Source organism: Pteropus vampyrus, unplaced genomic scaffold (genome assembly GCF_000151845.1).
Source record: "Pteropus vampyrus isolate Shadow unplaced genomic scaffold, Pvam_2.0 Scaffold124, whole genome shotgun sequence".
Classification (NCBI taxonomy): Eukaryota; Metazoa; Chordata; class Mammalia; order Chiroptera; family Pteropodidae; genus Pteropus; species Pteropus vampyrus.
In genome coordinates, this window is record NW_011888905.1 from 1,562,674 (window position 1) to 1,574,882 (window position 12,209).

At 64.2% G+C, this 12,209-nt stretch overlaps 1 protein-coding gene across 1 annotated transcript in view; it reads left to right on the forward strand.

The window, feature by feature from the left end:
• The window catches only part of ARHGEF2 (Rho/Rac guanine nucleotide exchange factor 2), a 22,945-nt gene that overhangs the window by 8,596 nt on the left and 2,140 nt on the right, over positions 1–12,209 (forward strand). Inside the window, exons 3-20 of the mRNA XM_011366392.2 lie at positions 3,046–3,113; positions 3,416–3,479; positions 3,936–4,065; positions 4,223–4,332; positions 4,443–4,589; positions 5,039–5,289; positions 5,468–5,593; positions 5,681–5,798; positions 5,917–6,165; positions 7,672–7,748; positions 8,142–8,311; positions 9,515–9,582; positions 10,516–10,716; positions 11,057–11,176; positions 11,288–11,355; positions 11,490–11,525; positions 11,724–11,774; positions 11,995–12,209. The exon at positions 11,995–12,209 is cut by the window's right edge and continues 2 nt beyond it. Coding sequence (XP_011364694.1) covers positions 3,046–3,113; positions 3,416–3,479; positions 3,936–4,065; positions 4,223–4,332; positions 4,443–4,589; positions 5,039–5,289; positions 5,468–5,593; positions 5,681–5,798; positions 5,917–6,165; positions 7,672–7,748; positions 8,142–8,311; positions 9,515–9,582; positions 10,516–10,716; positions 11,057–11,176; positions 11,288–11,355; positions 11,490–11,525; positions 11,724–11,774; positions 11,995–12,209 — 2,269 coding nt within the window. The remainder of the gene's footprint in view (positions 1–3,045; positions 3,114–3,415; positions 3,480–3,935; positions 4,066–4,222; positions 4,333–4,442; positions 4,590–5,038; positions 5,290–5,467; positions 5,594–5,680; positions 5,799–5,916; positions 6,166–7,671; positions 7,749–8,141; positions 8,312–9,514; positions 9,583–10,515; positions 10,717–11,056; positions 11,177–11,287; positions 11,356–11,489; positions 11,526–11,723; positions 11,775–11,994) is intronic.

Genomic DNA, 12,209 nt, shown 5'->3' on the forward strand with positions numbered 1-12,209 from the left:
TGCCCTATCTCCACGGGGACCAGACATTGTGGCCAGAGGACAGAGGGTGGATGCCAGAAGGGACTTCCTAGGGTGGGAGGGACTGACTGGCTGAGGAGGAGCCGAGGGGCTCCCCAGGTTCTGGAGGGCGGAACCAGAGGGGTCAGAGGTAGGCGCAAGGAGAGACTTCCTGTGGGGAAGGAGAGCAGCTGAGGTGCTCGGCTTCCTTAAATGGCCTAGAGAGGAGGCGTGGCCAGGACCAAACCCAGGCTCCTCCTCCCTCGGGGTTAGCGGGGGACAAGCTGCCGCCCGCAGACAGCCCCACGCACCTTGGCTGAGCCAGCGCGTGTGCGCGTCAGAGGGTCGGGACCCTGGCTCTGGGTTGGGGGCGGCAGTGGAGGCCCTCTGCCCCCTTCACCAGTCTGACAAGGGGCTCTCCTGCCCCCCGCTGCCTGCCAGGAGACAGCGCTCCAGCCCCCGTTGTCATGGTTATGAGAGGAGCTAGCTCCCATAGATTCGAAAGCGCTGGTGAGCTGGCACCCTCCGCTTTGCCTGCTCTCGGTGCATCTTCCCCCGGCTCGGAGAAGACAGCGCAGCAGCTTGGGGGCGAGCAGAGCCAGGGCTGGGAGGTGGCACGAGGACGCCCCGGTCTCGAGCCGGGGACATGAGTGGCAACAGAAGGCAGCCCAGCCGCAGAGGCCAGGTGGGTCGGGCCGGCCGGGTCCGTGCGGACAGCTGCGGCAGGCTCCGCTGTAGGCAGCGGCGTCCGCGGCGTCCGCGGGCCGGCTCTCCTCCGTGGCCTGTCGCTCTGGCATCTCCCGGCCTCACGTCCTGGGTCTCGCCCCCCCCCCCCACAGACCCGGGAGAAGGAGAAGATGAAGGAAGCCAAGGATGCCCGCTACACCAACGGGCACCTCTTCACCACCATCTCCGTGTCGGGCATGACCATGTGCTACGCCTGTAACAAGAGCATCACAGCCAAGGAAGCCCTCATCTGCCCAAGTAAGGCGTTCGGGCCCCGGCCGGCACGCTCGGTGCCCGCTGACCCTCACCTGCCCGCCCGTCCTTCCCGCCCCGGACCCGGAGGGGAGCCGGCCGAACGCGGGGGCCGGAGCTTGCTTGCCCCCTGCTCCCCGTCCTCACACCAAGGGTGGTGGCGGTTGGAATACGACCTAAGCAGGGCTGTGTGGGAACCGGGGGGGGGAAGCTGGGATGGCCCCGTGCAGCTGTCGTGCCCTGGGTGTCCCCTGACCCTGAACAGCTGCTGGAGGTCAGGGAACCGACTGGAGGAGCAGCAGGAATGCATGTGAGGGCAGTGGGGGGTAGGGGAGCTGGGTGGCGGGCCGCCGGCCTTGCAGCTGGCCCTGCCTGTCATCCTGTCATCCTGGGCAGGACTGGACGTGGAGGACGTCCGGGGGCCCCCTACCCCACCCTTTCCATCGTCCGAGGGTGGAGCCTGAAATCTCTGAATCCCAGTAGCCCGAGGCAAAGGCCGGGCTTGGGAACTCCCGTCTCACGTTTCTAGTCTGGCTGACCCCACGGTGGAAAGATGGCAGGCAGCACGATGTGTGCTTTGGGGGGGGTGGGGTTAGAACTTTTGACCCTCACCCACACCTGAGAGGAGCCCTGTGTTTAGAAGTACAAGTGAGGGATTCTCCTTCGCCAAGTTGCCAATGTGCTCGTTCAGAGGTGGGTCTGGATGCCAGGGCCAGGTGCTGGTCCCTGCCCTGTCCCCTCCCCACACCCGCAGCCTGTGGCAAAGAGATGCTTGTGATCTGAGGCGTTGAGACCTGCTGCTGAGTAACAGGACAGCTGCTCTGGCCTCTGCACCCTAGGGACGTGGGGGCCCAGGGGCCCCCAGGAACAACCTGTGAGGCCTGCCCAGTTCCTCACTGCTCAGTTGAGAGTTATGAGGATGAAGAGGCAGCCCCAATCCAGACACCTGACAGCTCCCAATCCAGCAGCTTGTTGCCAGGGGAACAGAGAGGCGGGCAGCGAGCACTATTTTGAGAGCAGGTGGAAAGCGGAGGTTCACTCCAGAGACGCTGGGTGCTGGGGGTAGGAGAAGGGAGCTCCCGGGAGTGGGGGCAGCCCCCACCCCCACTCCTGTCTGCCCCTCTGCCCCACCCTGCTCGCCTTGTATTTGTGGAAGTGAGCGTGGTGCTGGGTATTGTCTGAAGGAGCTAGCAGTTTCCGGTGTTGGACGGGAGGGGAGCTGGAGTGGGCCGTGGGCCGAGGGCACACTGGGAGGGGGCCAGGGGCCCCCAGTGGTCCCAGTGCCTAGGCTTGGCTGCTGCTCCTCTGTTCTCCTACCCATGGCAAGGTGTGTGGGGGGTGATGGGGAGAAGCAGACGGAGTGTGGGAGCTGTGACTTAGCTGGGAACAGGCCTCTTCGGGCCTGGAGAGAGAAGGCAGACTGACTAGAGCAGGCTCAGCTGAGCAGGGCAGAGGCAGGCAGGCTTGGCGGGGAGGGGCAGGGCCAGGCCCGCCAGCCTCACAGCACCCAGGCCCAGCCCGGGCGCAGGGCACACGGGCGCAGGGCAGCCGTGTGTGTCCTTGTCAGCACGGCCCCGGGGGCAGGCGCTCGGCGTCAAATCCCAGCTCCACCTCGGGCAGATGGTCTGAGCTCCCAGGGCAGGTTCCTCCTCTGGGATGAGATAACCGAGTCTGCTTCAGAGGGTCCTTAGGATCAAGTCCACGTGGACCGTTTGCTGGGTGCTGGGGGTGAACCCCCCGCCCCAGCCCCCAGCCGCTGCTCCCGAGCCATCTTCCGTTCTGTGGGCGTCCCTCTCCCATCTGTCACTCTCGACTCCCTTTGCTCATTTCTGGCCGCCAGTAACCCCTCCGGTCACCTATGAATAAGGATTGTCCACCCCCTCGTTGTGGTCAACACCTGTACCCCCTCACTTCACTTCCTGCTTGGAGGAAGTGGGAGGCGGGAGGAGTGGGGCGGGGGTGTGGCCACCGTCCAGACGTCTGGGGAGGGGGCGCGTCTCAGACCGCGTGCCGGGGGAGACCGCTGTCTGCACGTGGGTGTGACCCTCCTGTGCCCCCCCGCCCTCCCAGCCTGCAATGTGACTATTCACAACCGCTGTAAGGACACGCTGGCCAACTGCACGAAGGTCAAGCAGAAGGTGAGCCGCAGGAGGGCCGGCCGGGGCGAGGGCGGAAGTGCGCGGCCCCCTCCTGCCCGTCTCATCCACCCCCTGCCCCGCCTTCCCTGAGCCTCTCCCGGCCGTGGGGCACCCCCGAACCTCCTCCGGCCGAGCAGGCCAGCCTGCCGCTGTAGGCGTGTCCCCAGCACCGGGCTCAGCGCCCCTGACGCCCTTAGCCATGGTGCCAGCGTTCTCCCGAGGGGGCCTGGCTCCCGCCCTGTGCCTTGGGGGGCCACCCTTGGGTGACGGCCGTTCTTGGTGTCTCTCGCTCTGTCTCACAGCAACAGAAGGCGGCCCTGCTGAGAAACAACACTGCCCTGCAGTCTGTTTCCCTCCGCAGCAAGAGTGAGTCCTAGGGCGGGGCCCCAGGCGCAGCCCGGGCCTCTGCTGCCCCCCTGAGGTTGCTCCCGGCACAGCGCCCTCCTCCCCTTGGAAGCCGATGGTGGGATGTCCAGCCGGGACTTAGGGGCAGGACAATTCAAATGGACGTGAGGGCTTGGGGTGGCGGGTCATCTGAGCCTGGTCGCACCCTGTGCTATTATTGTTATCAGTTATTTACGTGCCCGTGGGAGTGTTGACCACAGCTGACGTTCAGACAGCTTTGGCGGGGCAGGGAGAGCGGGCGCGTTCTCAAAACGTCCACCCTGAGCCCCCTGACAAGTCTGACTTTTCTGGCTTCACTTCGTTCCTGGGCTTGTTGCGGGGAGGAGACCAGACAAGAAAAGCTCTGTGTGTATTAAAAGCGTTGCACAAACGTGAGGTGGCCGCGGGCTTGACGCTGGCCTGCCCGGTCCCCCGCAGCCACCACGCGGGAGCGGCCGAGCTCCGCCATCTACCCCTCCGACAGCTTCCGCCAGTCCCTGCTGGGGTCCCGCCGCGGCCGCTCCTCCCTGTCGTTAGCCAAGAGCGTCTCCACCACCAACATTGCCGGGTGAGGCTCCGTGGGGAGGGGGCCGCGCAGGGGGCGGGGCGGGGGCGGGGCAGGGGGCGGGGCATGCAGAGACTGGCAGGCGGGTGGGGGAAGCCGGTGGCGGGCCTGGGAGGGCCGTCCTGCCTGAGTCGGGGTGAAGACCGGCCTGCCTCCCCAGGCACTTCAACGAAGAGTCCCCGCTGGGGCTGCGCCGGATCCTGTCCCAGTCCACGGACTCCCTCAACATGCGCAACCGGGCCCTGTCGGTGGAGTCCCTCATCGATGAAGGTGACTGGGCCCATCCCGAGGGCAGGGGCCAGGGGCTGGCCCGGGAAAGGCAGGGCACAAAGGGGCCAGGGAAGGGAACCGGCCCTGAGTTGTCCGCCACCGGTGTCTAGGTGCAGAGGTGATCTACAACGAGCTGATGAGCGACTTCGAGATGGATGAGAAGGACTTTGCCGCTGACTCCTGGAGCCTTGCTGTGGACAGCGGCTTCCTGCAGCAGCACAAAAAGGAGGTGATGAAGCAGCAGGACGTCATCTATGGTGAGCCGAGGAGACCACCCCGGGACTCCTGCTCCGCCGGGTCCTGCCTACAGCGCCCCGCACCTCCCAAACGCTTCCCCCTCAGCCCCTTGGTCTCCAGGACCCCGCCTGGCATCCCACAAGTTGCCTCCAGGTCCCCAAACGTTTGGAGCTGTTGGTCTCCCAGGCTGCGTCTTTGTCCTTCGAGTCAGTTCTCAGTCTTCACTCTGCGCCTGTTTCGTGCCCAGCGCCTCTCCAGGGACTGTGGGAAACTGGGATGCGTGGAGGACATGTGGTTACCGTGGGGTGGGGGGGGACAGGCAACCTGAAAGCTACAGCAGGCATAGAAAATGATCTGCACTTCGCGAGGTGGAGCGTAAACCTGGAGGGGCCTTCAGCACCCCGAGTGAGCTCTGAGGTCCCCAGCCTTGGTCCCGCCGGTGGTTGCCACACGTCCACTGTCCCTGCAGAGCTGATCCAGACGGAGCTGCATCACGTGCGGACGCTGAAGATCATGACGCGCCTGTTCCGCACGGGGATGCTGGAGGAGCTGCAGCTGGAGCTGGGCGTGGTCCAGGGCCTGTTCCCCTGCGTGGATGAGCTCAGCGACATCCACACGCGCTTCCTCAGCCAGCTGTTGGAGCGCCGGCGCCAGGCCCTGTGCCCCGGCAGCACCCGGAACTTCGTCATCTCTCGCTTGGGTGACCTGCTCATCAGCCAGGTGAGGACGGGCAGGGCCTGGGGCGAGGACCGTGCAGGCGCCGTGACCGGACGAGTATGTCTCGCCTCCCAGCTCTAGCGGGTGGGGGCGGGAAGCCGCTGCGCGGGCGGCGGGAGGTGTGCGGGGTCGAGGTGCGGCTCCGGGGCATGCCCACCCAGCGAGCTCCCTCGACTTCCAGTTCTCGGGCCCCAGCGCCGAGCAGATGCGGAAGACGTACGCGGAGTTCTGCAGCCGCCACACCAAGGCCTTGAAGCTCTACAAAGAGCTCTACGCGCGAGACAAGCGCTTCCAGCAGTTCATCCGGGTGAGCAGGACCCGCGCGTCCACGTGGGGGTCATGATCCTCTGCGGCCGCTCCCGCCCTGACCCTGCCTCCGCCTCCGCCCTTGCAGAAAGTGACCCGCTCGGCCGTGCTGAAGCGGCACGGGGTCCAGGAGTGCATCCTGCTGGTGACACAGCGCATCACCAAGTACCCGGTGCTCATCAGCCGGATCCTGCAGCATTCCCACGGTGAGGGGGCGGGGCGGGGGGCGGACGGGCAGCCCTGGTAGGGGGCTGCTGCTCACCCCCCCACCCCCGTCAACCCCGGCTTCGCGGGCTAAGCCACCCCGTGCCACCCGCGTGCCAGGGGCGGAGGCGGAGCGGCAGGACCTGACCACGGCCCTGCGGCTGGTGAAGGAGCTGCTGTCCAGCGTGGACCAGGACGTGCACGAGCTGGAGAAGGGGGCCCGCCTGCAGGAGATCTATAGCCGCCTGGACCCCCGGGCCCAGGCCCCGGTGCCCGGCAAGGGCCCCTTCGGCCGGGAGGAACTTCTGCGGCGCAAGCTCATCCACGACGGCTGCCTGCTCTGGAAGACGGCGACCGGCCGGTTCAAAGGTCAGCGGTCCGCGTGGCAGGCTGGGCGGGAGCGCGCAGTCGGGCGGAGGGAGGGGCAGGCGGGCCCCCCCCTCCCCCGCTCAGGGCCCTTCCACGCACCTCACGCCCAGGGGAGACCAGCGAGGAAACACGGGGTCTGCGTCGGGGGAAAGCCTGGATCCTGAGGCTCCCTCTGGCCACACAGGAGCTTCCGGTCACTATTCACTCACCCCTTCCGTCCTCACTACCAGTTTTGGTGAGGGAGGCAGAGCGACTCCAGGGCTGAGAGACAAGCTCTGCCCCAGGGGCTCCACCTGCTGGAGCCCCAGCTGCCAGGTCCACAGAAGGGACAGGGACTTTGGGGGATGCCCAGGGAAGGCTGGACAGGCTGGAGGACGCAGGAGAGAGCCGAGGGGGCGTGTCGGGTGGCAGGGCACGGCCCCCAGGCTCTCTTGCAGCCCGGCTGGCCAAACCTTTCGTGCCTAAATCGGGACAGGAGAGCAGCAGCGGTGGCTGAGGGGAGGGGGTGAGGGACGTGAGCAAGCCGCCACCCGAGGCCGCGGCGCCGAGCCTGTCGCAGGTCGGCATACCCACCCCGTGCACTCGGAGGCTGCAGGCTTCACCAGCCGCTTCCCTCCATCCCCTTCCTCTGCTTCCCAGCCCTCCCACGCTGCAGCTAAGAATATACGCCATGGGGGGTTAAAAATAGCAAGGCTGGAGAGCTTTATTTCTGAAGCACTTCGCAAAAGCCCTCCCTTCTCTGTGCCCGCAGTCGGGTCAGAGCTGCGAGGGCAGAGTGTGGGTCTGTGTCCTTGACCAGGACATCGGAGTTTTACGGACTTGACTTCAGTTTCCTCCTCAAAGTGCAGGACCGCCTGGGATCTGAGGGCCAGGAAGGTGGGGCACGGGAGGAGAGGGAAGGGGGCCTGTGAGGGTGGGAGGAGATGGGCGAGGCACCCGAGTTCCCCTCCCTGCCGAGCACGGAGGGGAAAGTGGGAATACGCCGGCCGTGGCGGACTGAGGTCCGGTAACTAGAAACGGGTCACGGTAGCTAGGAGTGTGACCTGGGCCGATAGGCTGAAACGGGCGGCCCCTCCGGCTCTGGGAAGCCTTTTTACTCTCCCAGAAGTTCTGGACCCCTACACCCAGGAGAACACGCGTGTGTCATGTTAGTGCGCGGAGGGTTTGCACAGCCTGTGGGGTCCGGCAGTGGACATCGCAGGGGTCTGTGGACCCCAGGTTGAGGACCTGCATTGGGTTTGCAAAGAGGGCTTCCCTCGAAGGCACAGGCTGGTCCCTCATGGTCCCCACTAGCCTGGCGAGCGCTTTACCTGATAACAAGTGCATTCTTTTCCCCCTGAGCTGTAAGGATGGGGAGGTGGGAGGTGTGCACAGGAGGAGGGGGAGGGGAGGCCAGGAAGACGAGGACCGGGAACTCAAAGCGGACGGTGTCGGCCGGCCCTTGGGGAAGACGGGGCCGCAGCTCAGACCCTCTGCGCTGACCACCCTCCCGCCTGCCCCCCGCAGATGTGCTGATGCTGCTGATGACGGATGTGCTGGTGTTCCTGCAGGAGAAGGACCAGAAGTACATCTTCCCTGCCCTGGTGAGCCCTGCCCCCACCTCCGGCCCCTCGTGCTCCCCAGCCTGAGCCCGCAGGAGCCTGGACTCCTCCAGAGTCCGGCGGCCATGAGTGCGACCACTGGTATGACAGAAGAACTAGAGGCAGTTGACCGTGTGCTGTCCCTTTGGCCCCTGTGGCGGGGCCACGGACAGCCTGTTTCTGTGGCTGTGGAAAGTAATGCTTGATGCTAATTGAATGGGCAGGGGCCAAGTGTGCCAGGGTCCTCTCTGGCCAGCACCAGAGCCCCGGCCCTTGTGCCGTAGGCAGGCTTCTCTGTCCTTGGTACCCCAGAAGAACTGCAGTCATCGGCTGGCTGGGGGCCAGGGCCCCCAGCCTGACCCTCCTCACGCCACGCCGCCCCTCCCCCCGCTGCAGGACAAGCCCTCGGTGGTGTCGCTGCAGAACCTCATCGTGCGGGACATTGCCAACCAGGAGAAAGGGATGTTTCTGATCAGCGGGGCGCCCCCCGAGATGTACGAGGTCCACACGGCGTCCCGGGATGACCGGAGCACCTGGATCCGGGTCATTCAGCAGAGCGTGCGCACGTGAGTGTGTGCCTGGCCTCGGGGTACCTGCGGCTTCGGGCCCCAGGCCACGGCAGGCCCTGGGAGCAGAGGCAGGGGCTGAGGGGAGACGAGACGGCCCAAGGCACGAGAGGTCATCTTATGTCCTACGCAGTGACAACCCCGACCACCTTTCAAACGCAGCATGAGCTGACAAGCAAAGGAATCCTTTGAGCTGTCACATGGTGGCCTGCCTGCCAGCTGACAGTACAGTTTCAGCTGCTAAAACATCTTGGTCTGTAGGCGGTGGGCTATTATTCGGATCGGATTGCATTTTGCCTTTATTTTTAAAAAACGAATGTAAAAGCACATTGATACCGGAGGTAAGAGGCACAAGTCTCGTAGAAAGCTCCATACGGGAGATGCGAGAAGGATGTTGTTTCGCATGCCAAAGCGGCAAATCTTTGGCCTCTGCTGGACACACGTTAGGTCCGAGGCAGTCTGTCAACAACCGTGTGTCTCTTGTGATGGAAAAAGTCAAGCAAAGTGCATGTAGAGTGTTGAAAACGGAGCCTTGAAGATTAAACTCAACGAGGATGTTTATTTTTCTATTTTAGCTTTCAGAGAGTGGAGTCTTCTTCCTGTTACGATATGTAAACCTATTTATTTTTAACTGTTGACATTACTGAGCAGATTTTTCAGAAATGCATACAAAACCGTGAAATTGCCTATTCTAGCAGAATACGGCGAAATACCTGTCCCTTTGATAGTAGACTTCTGGTGGCCTCTTTGTTACTAATGTTAATATTCGTAGTTATAAAAATTATAATTACTGTTATTCGTTGTCGTTGATTTATTGAGCTGCTGCCGTGTTGAAGGCATTGTCACGTTACTGCATTTAATCCTAACCCAAAAACCTACAAGGAAGATAGTTCCCCTATTTTTCCGATGAGAACACAGGGAGGTGCCCTCCCCACCCCCCGGTAGGATTTGAGCCCAGTTTGCTTGATGCCAACACCTGTAGTTGTGCCTCTGCCCTGGGTCGCCCTCCAGGGGACCTCGGGAGAGGCGCACACACGCTGACGACGTTTGGTGCTGGGACGAGGGCGGCTCGGGCGTGAAGGGAGCCAGGGCCTGGGCTGAGGGCGCGGCGGGGACCACCACGACCGGGAGGGAGGGAGGGGGGCTGCTGCCTGTCGGTAACCCAGCTCCTCCCCACCCCCGCCCGGCCTGTTACCCCTCCAGGTGCCCTCCAAGGGAGGACTTCCCCCTGATTGAGACGGAGGACGAGGCTTACCTACGGCGAATCAAGAGTAAGTCCGTCCACAGAACTCATTAAATAATTCGCGATCCACCCACACGGTGGAACACTGTGCAGGAGACGGCTCCCCGAGGCCGGGTGGAGGTCTGTAACTAAAATGTACAGTTAAGTGGAAAGGGCGAGGCTTGAAGCTGTGTAAAGTGTGTGCTTCCATACGCTTGGTGTAAAAATGATGGGGATAAACACATGTCATACGCATTATGTGCCCGCGTGTGTGTAATATCTCAGGAAAGAGAAGATAATTACTATGGCCGCCTCCGCAAAGGAGAACTAGGCAGACCGGGGTCAAGACAGTAACTTACTCTTTTGCTGTAGGACCCTCTGTTAGTTAAAGTATGATCGAACTTCTGTACAAAAAGACCAACAGAAATCGGATGTTAAACAAGGCGTGGAAGATCCTTTCTCTCCACGTAACAGTCTAGAAATGGGAAGTGCAGGGTAGTGGTGCAGCTCTGCCACCCACAGGAAGGGTCCCTGTCACTGTGTCCAAAGTGGCTGCTGCCGCTCCCACCATCACATCTGCATCCCAGCCAGCGGGGAGGAGTAAGGGAACGTTTAAGGACAGACTTGGAAGACACATCCATCAGCCAGAATTTAGTCCTGTGCAGTGTCGGGCTGGGACGTGTAGTCTGACGGCAAACTCAGACAGACTCCCTCACTGAAGGCATTTGGGGAGAAGGCAAACTGGGGGGCAGCCTGCCGTCCCTGCCACAGAACTTCTTTACTTTTGTTTTTAAAACGAAAGTACACATTTTACATTTCCCCCCCAAAAAAGTTTTTTTTGTTGTTATAAATGCCAAAATATCAAGACGGGGAGTCCCGCCACTCTGCCCGGCCCCGGCCCCCGGCCCCTAGCCCCCGGCCCCGGGCTGCTTGCCCGGTGTCCCCGGGCCCTCCCCGCGTACTCACCTGCCCTCGCCCACAGTGGAGCTGCAGCAGAAGGACCGGGCGCTCGTGGGGCTGCTGCAGGAGAAGGTCGGGCTGTTCGCCGAGATGACTCACTTCCAGGTCGAAGAGGAGAGTGGCAGTGGGTTGCCCCTGCCCCCCCTGCCCAGGGGCCTGTTCCGCTCCGAGTCCCTCGAGGTCCCGCGTGGCGAGCGGCTGCTGCAGGATGCCATCCGCGAGGGTGAGGGAGCCCCTGGGGAGGGGCCCTCGCTGACACACAGTAGGGACACGTGGCGAGACCCACGCACACCGACAGACGATGGGGCGGCAGCCGCTCGGTCCGCAAGCTCCCGGTGTGCCCACCCCGTGCCCGGTGCTGGGGGCGGCGGGGAGGGCACGTGGGCCTTTACCGGTGGACACCTCCATGCTGCCTGCACCACGCTGCTCGGGGCAGACCTTCGCCGCGTGGTGCGGCGGGCCCACCGCCCGGGCGGGGAGTTCTCGGGGTGCATGTCGGGCCAGAGGCACCCTCCTGTCCCCCACGGAGCCCGCATCCTTATTGCCTCTCCTGTCCCCCTAAGTCGAGGGCCTGAAGGACCTGCTGGTGGGGCCGGGAGCCGAGCTGCTCACCATGCCCCGGGAGCCCGGCCTGCCCGCGGAAGCCCACAGCAGCGGGGACACGAGTCCCGGGATCACTGCCAGTGAGTGTCACCGGGCACCGAGGGGGGCGGGCCGAAGGGCGCGGGGGCACCGCCGGGTGCCGTCAGCGTCCTGGGCGGTGAGCTCGGTCCATCCCTTCCCCTTCCTGACAGATGGAGAGGCCAGAACCTTCAACGGCTCCATCGAGCTCTGCAGGGCTGACTCAGACTCCAGCCAGAAGGTGGGTCCTCGGGGGCCTCGAGACTTGGCTAGAGGGCGGGAAAGAGACGGTGGCCTGTCGATCCTCGACACAGCCACCAGGGACAGGCACCGGGGCCGCGTGCCCGCTGACCCCACCCTGGCCCTCTCATGCAGGACCGAAATGGAAACCAGCTGAGATCCCCCCAGGAGGTGAGGGGATGTGGGGGTGTAGCAGGCGGGGGAGGCCGCTCTCAGTCTGAGAAACGGGAGCCCGGTGTGGAGGGCGGGGGCAGACTCCATACCTCCAAGTCTGGGGTCCCGCCGTCCCCACACCCACACCTTCCACCTTCCGGGCAGCCCTCCCCTCCGGAAGCCGGGGCCCTATTCCCACCCCCACTCTGTCCTCAGGAAGCGCTGCAGCGACTGGTCAGCCTCTACGGGCTTCTGCACGGCCTGCAGGTGAGTGGGGGTGACCAGAGCCCTGCAGGTGAGTGGGGGTGACCAGAGCCCTGCAGGTCAGTGGGGGTGACCAGAGCAGAGGGCGGAGCTGCCCTGCCAGGCCTTGCCCGGCCTTCCCCACGCGGCGCTCCCCGGGAGTCCTGACCTGGCCCCGGGGGTGGGGTGAGGGGCAGAAGGGACGGGGCCGGTCCCTATGCCTGCCTGTCCCCCTTCCACCCAGGCGGCGGTGGCCCAGCAGGACACGCTGATGGAAGCCCGGTTCCCTGACGGCCCCGAGCGCCGGGAGAAGCTGGCCCGCGCCAACTCTCGGGATGGGGAGGCTGGCCGAGCGGGGGCCCCGCCCGCGGCTCCCGAGAAGCAGGCCACGGAGCTGGCCCTGCTGCAGCGCCAGCACACGCTGCTGCAGGAGGAGCTGCGGCGCTGCCGGCGCCTGGG